Consider the following 12,156-nt stretch of genomic DNA (forward strand, 5'->3'; position numbering starts at 1 on the left):
AGTCAACTGAATGCTGGTGCTGTAGCAGGTCTATCGCCCGGACATTTTTATACTCTCGCCCGCCAATCCCACCGTTGTTCGGCATACGGTGGTCTCGCCGGTCGACTTGCTTGGCTGTCATTACTTTTATCCCTGCTACATACTGAGAGTAATGCCGGCCCACTCGTGCGCAGCATCAGAGCTTCCCGTCGGCTCGCCCTAAATCGAGTGTTTCTATTGAGAAAGGGAATAAAATATAAGAACATTTAAATAAGGGAGGAAACGAAAGGGAGGGACGAGTGTCAAAAACAGGGAGTAGAGAGGGGGCCACAAAGAAGAGGATGCTCTGTTGCAACTAGAACAGAGTTGGTTCGAAGATTTGAAGACATGAAAATGACTGATCGGCCCCCTTCAGTATCCGGTCTGGAGGAACCCATTCATTACCTTGCCCGAAATGGCCAGATATCGGACAGCGCCCGCAGACAAGCCCGGGACAAGCCCCGTGAGTTCGGAATCGTCGCAATCGTCAACAGAGGTCGATGCGAAACAGTCCGTGACCAGACCACCAACCGCCAAACTTCCCCTCCAGAACGACCTGGCAGACGGTCAAACCGCTCTTCGTCACCCGTTCTCGCATCTCTACCATTCCTCCAGTACCTCACGATCACCGTCCACCCGAACCTCTTCAAGTTCACTGCAAGCATTGAACGAGGATAGTGTTGTAGATGCTCGGTCGGAGCTCGGCGCGATCGGACGGGGTCCCCTTCCCCGGAGGAGCTCCCACCGAGGGCAGTCGGATTCTCAGGCTCCCGAATATCCCGTCTATCCCGATCAATCCTACGCTGTCCTCCAGTCCCAAGTCCATCCCACTTATCAGCATCCGTCGCTCCGTTCGCGGAACTCCTATCCGTCACGAATCGAGGTTCTTGGGCGATTTGCCCCGTCGCGTGCCTCTCGTACAGCAGGCAATACCCCGGCGTCCAGTCCGGGACTATTCTCTGTCCGCAGCCCTCTTCGTTCAACTTCTTCCCTTTTGTCAGATGATGACGGCTGCATCAGTAGCCCTTCGCTTCATCCAACCCATCTCCAGCCGCCGAAAGAGTAAGTTCCATCTGATGTCCCCTTTTTCAGAACGTCTGTCATGGCTAACAGGTATTCACAGGACACACACCGCTGAAGTGGACAGAGATACTGTGACTGGAAATAAAGTCATCAATCAATATGAGATTCTGGAAGAGCTCGGACGCGGGGAGCATGGGAAAGTGAAATTAGGGAGACACGTGGGCACTCGCCAGAAGGTCGCCATCAAGATTGTCCAGCGGTATTCGAAACGACGCCGTCTGGGGAAGCTCGGGAATCCCGAGGACAAGGTTAAGAAGGAAGTTGCGATCCTGAAGAAGGCTCGGCACCCGAACGTGGTTAGCCTCCTAGAGGTGATCGATGATCCAAATCGGCAGAAGGTCTACATCGTCCTTGAATACGTTGAGAACGGTGAAATCATCTGGCGGCGACGAGGCTTGCGTGAAATCGTGCATGTGGATAAACGTCGACTGGAGCGCGAAAAAGCAGGCATTCCCGATTCCCCATCGTTCATGGAAGAATGTCGGCAGTATGTCCGGACTGCCCAGCATCTCCGCCGCCAACGCGAAAAGGCCCGTGAGCGACGTCAAATACAGGCAGCACACGCTCAGGAAGGACCTATTCCCGCCTGGAGTTTAGAGCATGGAGCGGAGTCCGATGATGAAATGGGTCTCGAATTGACGGCCACTCGGACGCCTAGCGGTTCTAGGATGAATCCTGAAGACAGTCAGTCCTCTCCCAGCCAATCCTCCCATGATGCGGCCCTAGCCGCGGTGGAGGGCAGTATGTATGGGCCGTATATGGATTATCCCTTTGAAAGACGGTTTAGCACAGCGTCGAGTAGCTTTGGGTACGCACCTTCGGAACCCGAATGGACTCCCGACGACGACGATATGTCGTATGTCCCATGTTTGACCCTCGATGAAGCACGCAACGCTTTCCGGGATTCGTTGCTGGGTCTCGAGTATCTTCACTATCAGGGTATCATTCACCGTGATATAAAGCCTGCAAACCTCCTGCTCACCAGCAACTACCGTGTTAAAATATCGGACTTTGGTGTATCTTACCTAGGGCGACCCATGAGGGATGAGGACGAGGAACAAGTTGGAGAGACCGATGCAACTGAACTGGATGACGCTCGGGAACTCTCTAAAACTGTTGGAACGCCCGCTTTCTACGCTCCTGAACTGTGTTATACAGGCGAAGAATTCATTGACGCGCTTGGGTCCGCCCCGCGGATTACCGGCGCTATTGACGTTTGGTCCCTTGGCGTAACTCTTTATGGTATGATCTTTGGGCGCTTGCCATTTGTCTCCGATGATGAATACAGTATGTTTCAAACGATCGTGAAGAAGGAAGTCTTCATTCCACGCAAACGCCTGAAGCCTGTTGAAGATGACCCTGACACTGTTGGTCAATGGCCTCGTTATGAGAACAGCGGTAAGCGAATGGAAGATGAACTTGGGTACGAGGATATCGACGATGAGTTGTTTGACTTGTTGAAACGCCTTCTAACGAAGGATCCGGTGAAGAGAATCACCGTGAAAGAGATTAAACATCATCCTTGGGTCCTGGACGGCCTACCAAACCCCAGAGCGTGGGTCGAGGAGACCGACCCAGGGTATCTGAGCAAAGGTAAAAGGATTGAAGTGTCTAATGAAGAAGTTACAACGGCTGTGAGCAAAGTACCTTTTATACAACGTGTGCGGTCCAATGTTGCCAAGTGGTCCAACTACCTTACCGGGAGGTCGAAGGAGAAAGATCCTCGCAAGCGGACTTCTAGTGCGGCTCCCTCCGTCGAGTCTTCTTCCACTTCAAGCACCAACAGCTTTGGGAAGTATCTTTGGGACACTCGTCGTGCTAGTCTCCGGGAGGAAGACTTTTTACGCCCGCCCCGTTTCAGCAAGGATGGTGAGCATCCCCTTTCGCAGAGTGTAACCGCAAGCCCGGTGGGTCGGGATGAGCAAACTTGTTATTTCGAGGGAGCCCTGGTGAATTCACCCATATCGCTCGAGCGGACCCCACGACCTGAGCCACCAGAGCGTGCCGGATCTACGCTGTCCACCGCCGAATCTGCAAAGACAATAAAGGCAACCAGTTTAAATACCACACCCGCGCCCCAAAGAAACATCTCCATCGCTCGTATGGAGTCATCAGGAACTACGAACGTCGGCGGCCTATTTGGCGGCGCAAGCCTTCGACTTGCCAGAGGTCTCCAGTCGGGAGAGAGGCGCTCCGATCGATCGATCTCTGAGACTGCGTCCTTGGATGGTGACCGTCACTGCGAGCCCACCTTGGCGTTGAGCGTCGCATCTGCAATTGGCCAACATTCCAATCTGCTACCAGAGGAGGACGTATCCTTATTACGGGTGGAAGGATCAAACACGATACCGTCAGGTCACCGCCGCAACCGCTCCCATCAGCTGCCTGGCAAGTCTTCTACGGAGCCTTTTCACCTCACCAAGGAAGCCTTGCTACGTCAGCGACGAAGTGACATTGAACCTCCTACCAATGGACTCAAACCATGTCATCGTAGGGGAAGCGAGCCATCTACGAAGGATTGCATCAACCTACGATCCGAGGTGCAGCCCCGAGCTACGGACTCGCCTGGTGAAAATATTTTTTCCGACTCCCCGTCTGGGGGCCTGACTACATCACCTCCGTCCGCTGCCTCGTCCTCGCTCGAGGACTACACCAGTGGTATGTCTCAGAGCGCTTCTCATCCGAGTATACCGTCCGTCGCCTCAGGGGCGTCATCGCTTTCTAGTGGAGGTGAGGCTCCAGGGAAAGATGGCGTTTCAGCAATTCAAGTGCCTTCGATTCTTCGTACGGGTGAAACCGTTAAAGCACAGCAGACAAGCACGGCTCGATCTGCGGATGACGATGAGTCTCGGTATTACTGCGACGATGAAAATGAATCGGAGGACGACTCTGAGGACGAGGGCATTGTCTTTGGTAAAAAGAAGGCAACACCTCAGAAGCCAATCATACGTGGTTGCAGCCCACCCAAGTCGTGACCTATAGATGTCAGCGTCCATGGCTGAAACTTCTCTCGTTAATGGCCGGCTCGCAGCCGAAGAAAAGTTCCTTTGGATCTTTCTCGCTTTACCATGCCATTATTTTCGTCACCTCGTATGGCTTTATGTCCCCTTTTTCTATTTATTTATTTTCTCTTTATAACAGCTTGCAATTCTATTCTTCTGGAGCCCGGTTTCGCATGTATATCATTTTATTGTGGGTTTACCTTCTTCTTTGTGTCTGCCTTCCCTAGCCCATATGGCATAGACTGGGGAAGGCCTTTCTTGCTTCGGAATGTGCGAGACACTTATCCATTGCTTGTACATATATTTGCATTGACGGCACGTCTATATTTGGCTTTCTGTCACCTTGCCCTTGGTTCCTATATTTTTCTCCTAGTGCCGCTCTGTGGGGAGCCTACGAAAGACGCTGGGTATTCGCTTGTTCTCCTTCGATGCAATTTTTACCTGTTCCTTTTGCGTCTATATATACTTCTGTTCGGTTTGGTGCATCAGGGCTCGGGGCATTGGTGATTTTTCTTTGTATGTAATGTCGACATGAGGAGGATACAGTGTGGGATCAGGATACACAGAGCGGTTTGTTCCTTCGGAGAACCCGCAAGACTCATGATCATGTCTTTCCTATTTTGTGTGGGTCGAATGATGGTTATGACTAGCAAACGGGGCCTCTGGAAGCCCCGAAGAGAACTTGCATTTACAACTATATCTGAAATTATGAGAAGAATACAAAGACTCACTGGTTTCGGTGGCATCATAGCTCCAAAGTTTTGACGTACCTGGACGTATTACGTCCGCAGGATTTCCTGATAGCACTAGCACGTTTGACAGTAGGTACCCCGTTTCAGTAGACTTGGGTTTGTATCTCGGATCTGGGGTTCTATGCCTCCTTCCGCTTACATATTCTACTTAATCCTTATACAAAGTAAGTAGGTCTCTACCTGCCTCGACCACTGTGATACCCTAGACTACATCATACAGCTAACATTCGGGTGGAATCTATATGTCGTACTCTAAGACACTTCCCGGTAGCACGGTACACCAAAATGATACTAGATTGTAGGGGTCCCCAGCAAATGGACAATGTGTTCTCGAAGCCAAAATGTCGTCCCACTTGCCAACAGGGATGATGCAGAAGGTGTTGTAGGCACCACTGGACCTAAATCGAACCCTGAGTTTCTCCTCCAGACTTCCTATCTGGTATATAGCTAACTCAATAAGGCTAAGAGTACGGAGTACTCCGTAAGAAATCCTCCATAAACGCCGGGTCAGTGTTCCTTGGTAGTTGCGGGCTATTGTTTTACTTAAGCTATGGTTCATCTTCTCGGTGAAGGTCGACTGTAGATCGCTGACAGATGTGAAACAGCCATCCGAGCCGGGCCGACATTGCATTTCCTTCGGCTTATCTTTCCTGTACAGTTCCCCGGGAGAGGCCCGTGGATTAGACTAGGAAGTGCAGATTCGGAATTCTTATTTAGAATTTGTAGTTTCACTCGTACATGAAGGTCATCGATCATTGCGCAGTGGAATGAATACGTACATTTCAAGTCAGGGTCCATCTAGCATGGTGGAGCCCTAATTGGTATCTCAGACGGAACACCGGACACAGTCCATCCACCAATGATATAGTTCGTAAGAGTTTCCTGTGGACAATTGTTCCGTGTCCAAGGGTGAACGGATCCCGTTATCGTTCTATATTGATTAATTGCAAGTTCAGGCCAGGAGGGGATACTGTCCTAAATGAAGTAGTTCCTCCGCGTGCGTCATGAGAGCGCTTGGATGCGCCCAACTATTTAACTCCTGTCATAGTATCCTAGTCGAGTTCTTTTTCTTCAAGCAGCAGACGGGCCTTTTTCTTTTTCCCCTTCAGTCACTTAGTTGGGACTTGTCAGCAGCTATAATGCTCTTCTCCTACCTTCTTGCGACTCTGCCTCTTCTGGCCAACGCCGCCCTCACATACCGCGGCGCGGATATCTCCTCCGTCTTCATCGAAGAGAAGGCCGGCGTTGCCTACAAGAACTTGGCCGGGGAGACCCAGGCTCTGGAAGCCATCTTGACCGATAATGGGGTCAATTCTATCCGCCAGCGTGTGTGGGTGAAGAACGGCGACTATGACCTGACCTACAATGTCAACCTCGCGAAGCGGGTTGCAGCTACTGGCGCCAGCATCTACCTAGATCTCCATTACAGCGATGATTGGGCGGATCCGAAGCATCAGGTATTACCCTTCTCCTTCCAGCTGTGTGCTCTTGACGTACTGTATGTACTCCATGGCGGTAGACTGACAAAAGGTATTAGACCACCCCGGGAGGCTGGTCCACCGACGACATCAACACGCTGGCCGACCAGATCTACCAATACACGTTGAGCGTGTGCAACACCTTCGCGGAGGAGGATATCAAGGTGGAGATCGTGTCCATCGGCAACGAGATCACGTCGGGGCTTCTGTGGCCGCTGGGCCAGACCCCCAACTACGAGAACATCGCGCGGCTGCTGCACTCCGGCGCCTGGGGCGTGAAGGACTCCACGCTGGCGACGAAGCCCAAGATCCTGATCCACCTCGACAACGGCTGGGACTGGGAGCAGCAGAAGTACTTCTACGACACCACGCTCGGCACCGGCCTGCTCACGTCCGACGATTTCGACATGATCGGCGTGTCCTACTATCCCTTCTACAGCGAAAAGGCCACCCTTGCCGCGCTGAAGACCAGCCTGACGAACATCCAGTCTACCTACAGCAAGGAGGTTGCCGTGGTCGAAACCAACTGGCCCGTCAAGTGCTCTAGCCCCGAGTTCGCTTTCCCTTCCGACCTCACGGACATCCCTTTCTCGGTGGACGGCCAGGTCACCTTCCTGCAGCGCTTGTCGGAGACCCTGTCGGCTACTAATGCCGCCGGTTTCTTCTACTGGGAGCCGGCATGGACCAAGAACGCGGGATTGGGATCCAGCTGCGAGGACAATCTGTTGGTCGATTATAACACCAACCAGGTGCGCAGCAGTGTGAAGGCGTTTGGACAGGTCTGATTTAGTACCTTTTCGGGGGGTTTGTGTACCAAAACTTAATTTCCAATGCGTCCGTGCATGGATGTATGTACATACATATCGTATAATTATAGAACAGCAACCTTGAGGTTGTTGGAATTAACTCAATAATAGATCATCGATGCCATCATTCGACGGAAAAAAGAAAAAACCGACAAAGGATAAAAAAGGATACCTGCCCACCAGTGGGGGGAAGAACGAGAAAGGTAGCACCAGCGGTGGCTGTGCAAGAAGGCGGATTGTGGTAGAGTTCCACTTGAGAAATCCCATCAGGCCATCCCAATCACTAGCCTCGTTCCCGGGAGGCTCAAAGCGAAATGAAGAAGCGAAAGGGGGTGGGCAAGCGCAATCGGTGAGAGTCTGGGAGTCCGTCAGGCTGACTTTCTATCCCGGATATCGCAGTGATAGTCGCGGTTAAATCCAATCATCGACGTTCCTTGCAGTTAGGCATAACTCTAGTTGAGAAATTGTGGGGAGGCCCATCAGAGAAACGAGATATAGTAGTTAGTCATTGATAGTGGTGGGGATCCACCGCTGAGTAGACGAGTTCATTAAATCTACCCCGTGCTTAGTCGTTTATTTCACGCACAATGGTTTATGATTTTTTCTTTGGTTGGAGCTGTGTTGCCTGCATTGATGTTGCTTTTATGAAGCAGAGAATCCATAGCTATGCTCATGAAATTAGGGCTCATGGTGGTCTGTATTGTCGGTATGGACAATACAGACGGTCCTAATGACATATGATGGATCGAAATGATGTATTCTTGCCATGTTGTCGTCAGGCACCGTCATATGCTCAGATTCTGGACGAATGGGATGCCGTTGATTGTCCTGCAAGTCTTCGCTTCCAGTAGTGTTGCAGTGCTTGTTTGTGATCCGTACTGCAGATACACTGCGGTATAATACTGATCTTCCCTGCCTAACCACCACCTCGAAGAGATCGCTGTATCTCTCTCGGTTTCATGGCTACCTAATGGTTTTTAGGCTTGAGTAACAGACAAAGGGCCTAACAAATGTATCTCCTGTCAGAGAGCATGGATATCTGTATGTATAAGTTGTACGTACATACCGTACCGCCAACTCAGAGCCCGCAGTTCTTAGTCTTGGGTGGAGCATCAACCCGGCCGAATACAACAACACTGAGAGTGTTTGTTTCGTATTTCTAGAATAATTCCTCCTCTTGCTTTTACCAACCAGATCCACCGAATATGGTAAGAAACTTGGTAGGCAGTGACAATGAAGGTTCAGAGACTATTATTAGATTCCCATTGAGAAGAGATATGAGTGAGGGAATAATTGTCAACACCACCTTAAATCCAACCTCACGTGCATGGCGAGTGGTTCAGGCAGCAAGGCCGCCCGAGTATGGCTTGCTGGACCCAGAAAGGGAAATTATCTGGAAAGGAAGAAAACATTAATTTTCTTGATCAAGGGATCTTCGATCCTTTTTAAATTCATCGATCGTCTTCTGTTTCCACCACGACAACTATTACTATTACCTACTACTACTACTACTACTACTATTGCCTCCACCAGTGACTGGGTTGGGATCCCCTTTAATATTACGGAGAGGCTCTTCAACAAACTACTTAGCGGGGAATTGACGGCCCCCATTTTCTTATTGCAGGGTACCTTTTCTTACATACATCCATACATAATAAATAACATACCTAAACTCCCTTGTGGGAGAGAGAGAATGTGAAACATTCCCCCCAGACCGACTTGACTTCCACTCCCACGAGGCTGATTCGCAAGGTGCACTCCCACAGTTGATCGACTGCCCCCTATCGCTCCTTACTTGTCCACCTTCCTGTCAGCGTTTCGCCCGTTCTTATATACTAAATCGTCTCGTTTTTCCCCATGTGCGCCTGAAATTGGCCATTCATCTGCCTTATCGCGCCAACAATTACTGTTCCCTCCACCATCACCGCCCCTCTCTTCCGCCCGTCATCGACGCGAATCCCCGCTTTGAGTGATCGAGCGATCATTCCATTGCTTCCACAGCGTCTTCTGCGCCCTCAGCCTTGCTTCGCGTGGTATCTATTCTGGGATACCTCGATTCGCGATGGCTTCCCAGGACACGCTCCGGGATGCAGGGCAATCGACTGCGGACGTAAAAACCGCAGTGGGAGCCCCTCAGCCCATCCGCAGCACCAATACAACAACGCTTCGCCCGGCTTAACTCTAGATCCTTCCTTCGCTGTTTCAGCTTTCCAAACCTCTGCATCGTTTAATGCCAACCCGAATCCAAATTCACCGGGCGCCGAGTCCTACAGCTATACCGCGGGCGGCTACCTCTCTCCGACCAGCGCGCAAACACTGGGCCCGCCCGATCAAGCCTTCTCTCACAGCCTCCAACTCCAGTCCTTCGATCCAGGGCTGGTCAACCAGCTCGACCCTTCATCGGGGCTTCCGATGCAACCACAGCTTCAGCAACATCAACAGCCGCATGAGGAAAACTTCTCCACCCTCCTGAACTCAAACCCGACCGACTTCGATTTCTCTCTGTACCCGAACCATAGTCCCAACAGCACGACCGCCTCCGAATACGATTCCTCGCTGATGCTTGACACGCAGATGCAGCGACAAGTCAACCAGGCCGTCAACCCGGCCGATCTGGTCGGTCAAATGCCCTCCCCTCACGCCGTCGCCTCTCCGCAGATGTCTCCGCAGGACCAGCAGCCTCATCATTCATCTCCAGGCCCTATGTCTCCCCCAGGCTCAACGCCAGGGGCATACTATACCCCACAGCACTCCCGCCATACGTCGTTGGATCCAGCCAGTGCTGCATACCTGACAGGCAGTGCGCCTCCGGACTGGCAGAGCATGATGGGTAATGCCGCCTTTCAGGGCCATCGGCGTGCCCCCTCTGAGGTGTCCGAGGTGTCATCCGCTGCGCCCTCTCCGTACATGTCACAGCATGAGTCCTTTGACGGGGTAGATAATAACCCCTCTCCGCTTTTGGCGCCTCAGAATGACCCGGGACTTTACGACAGCTCGCTGGGGATCGAATCCTTCACGCTGTCGGAACAGCAGCAACAGCAACAGCAACAGCAGCACCATCAGGGCATTAGTCCAGTCCATAGCCCGTACATTTCTCCGCAGCTGATGCCCCAGCAGGGGAACGATATGATCCCTAACATGCCGTATATCTCCGCTCCCGCCGGGACCCGATACTCATGTCCTCCCACGGATATCTATGGCAACGGAACGGAAGGCGTTCCTAATATGCCTCAGGGAACCGCTGTCATTGGGGATATTGGTCAGGCGTCACAGATGGCGCCACCATCCATTAACGTGGAGTTCGCGCCGCCTGCTAAAAACCCGATCTTTCCTTCAACCAAGCCATCGGCAGATTTAGATTCGTTGAGTCCGCCTCCGTCCATGCGTAAGAGCCAATCCCTGTGTCCTTGCCATCGATCTGAGCGCTCTTTATCACATGCTAATCTAATAATACAGGCCGCATGCGTAGCAAATCTGATCCGTACGCCCATCCCGCTTCTCGCTCACGATCCCCTGTGTCAATTGCGAGTAGCCTGGAGCCTTTGGCCGCGTCATCCCCACGGTCGTTGTCGCCGTTTGACTCGACCGGCCGCCAGCCACACAGTAACCCCTCGTCCCGGGATCCTTCGCCCTCGCGGTCTCGTCGTCTGTCTACGTCATCTATTGACAACCGCAATTATATTTTGGGTCTCGCGGACCCTCAGCGGCCCGGCGCAAGCCCTAATGATTCCAAGCGTGTTCAGAAACACCCTGCTACATTCCAATGCCATCTTTGTCCCAAACGCTTCACCAGAGCCTACAATCTCCGGTCCCATTTGCGAACTCATACGGATGAAAGACCATTTGTCTGCACCGTCTGTGGGAAGGCATTCGCTCGTCAACACGATCGTAAAAGACATGAAGGCCTGCATTCCGGAGAGAAGAAGTTTGTCTGCCGTGGCGATCTTTCACGGGGCGGGCAGTGGGGATGTGGTCGCCGATTTGCCCGTGCAGATGCCTTGGGCCGCCATTTCCGATCGGAGGCGGGCCGAATCTGTATCAAACCACTCCTAGACGAAGAATCTCAAGAGCGAGAGCGCTCGCTCATGGATCAACAACATCAGCAGCATGCGGGCCACTTACAGCCGGTCCCGCAGCCGCTCATGGTGCCGGGCATGGATGGTCAACATGCCAACGGTTTTGTTCTCCCAGCCGCGCTGCTGGCACAATACCCAGCCTTGCAGAACTTGCAGTGGGATCAGATAACTGCGGCGGCAGAAGATCCTAGTGACATCGGAGGTCGTAGTAGTTTTGACGCCAGTTCCGGCGGCGAGTTTGGCTTCGAGGATGATGAGTCAAACCTCAGCAGTGTCTCCGGCATGAGTGGGTACGGAAGTCCCCAGGACAATCTTTACGTGATGAACAATCAGAATCAAATGCTGAACATGAACCCTGGAGACTCGGGGTATGCCTAACCATGAGTGGTGACTTGTTCGACTGACCTTTCCCTGGTCTCCTTTCACCTTTCTCTTCTTTTCCTATTCTCCAATTCAACGCCCCCTTTTATCATCATCTACACCCCCTTTATTATTATTTTTTCTTTCTCGAAAGTTGGCATTGAGCCAATCATTTGCAGGTTACCATGGATTTTAGTCAAACATAGAGGGTTCTACTTTTTGGCGTTGAGATACAAGGTGGAAACCAGATGACGGCGATTAAACTTTCGTTGATATACCGAAGTACCGGATGCATTTTGCATGCTCTCTCTCGCTTTTGTTTTAGGCTTTCTTTTTCTTCCTTTCCTTGCGTCTTCTATTTTCCTACATCTTGCTTTTGATTCGATTCCCCCTAGTCCGCAAGGGTTGCGGACCGTCATTATTATGTGTTTACGATGAGTCTTCATACCCATGGAAATACTCCATCTGTTTCGTGTGCGGGATATCCTCGAGTGGATGCGTGTTTGGGCTGTTACGTCTATTACCTATTGTGTCCGTGGTTTTTGTTCTGGAATATATTTCTGTTTTGCTCATAGAAGTGT

At 51.6% G+C, this 12,156-nt stretch overlaps 3 protein-coding genes across 3 annotated transcripts; all 3 read left to right on the forward strand.

The window, feature by feature from the left end:
* Nucleotides 1-433: 433 nt before the first annotated feature.
* ANOM_006880 (putative serine/threonine protein kinase) lies at nt 434-4,076 on the forward strand (the record flags this gene model as incomplete). The annotated part of the gene is made up of 2 exons (XM_015552136.1): nt 434-1,080; nt 1,142-4,076. The coding sequence occupies 2 exons, from the start codon at nt 434-436 to the stop codon at nt 4,074-4,076; spliced, it is 3,582 nt and encodes a 1,193-aa protein (XP_015405313.1).
* Nucleotides 4,077-5,994: 1,918 nt separating this feature from the next.
* On the forward strand, nt 5,995-7,118 carry ANOM_006881 (arabinogalactan endo-1,4-beta-galactosidase GalA; the record flags this gene model as incomplete). Its single annotated transcript, XM_015552137.1, has 2 exons — nt 5,995-6,312; nt 6,393-7,118. 2 exons carry the CDS (start codon nt 5,995-5,997, stop codon nt 7,116-7,118), a joined length of 1,044 nt encoding a protein of 347 aa, XP_015405312.1.
* Nucleotides 7,119-9,201: 2,083 nt separating this feature from the next.
* Nucleotides 9,202-11,593, forward strand: crzA (putative C2H2 transcription factor Crz1; the record flags this gene model as incomplete). The annotated part of the gene is made up of 3 exons (XM_015552138.1): nt 9,202-9,249; nt 9,288-10,524; nt 10,596-11,593. 3 exons carry the CDS (start codon nt 9,202-9,204, stop codon nt 11,591-11,593), a joined length of 2,283 nt encoding a protein of 760 aa, XP_015405315.1.
* Nucleotides 11,594-12,156: the final 563 nt, after the last annotated feature.

Source organism: Aspergillus nomiae (assembly GCF_001204775.2).
Source record: "Aspergillus nomiae NRRL 13137 chromosome Unknown contig00210, whole genome shotgun sequence".
In the NCBI taxonomy this organism is placed as follows: domain Eukaryota; kingdom Fungi; phylum Ascomycota; class Eurotiomycetes; order Eurotiales; family Aspergillaceae; genus Aspergillus; species Aspergillus nomiae.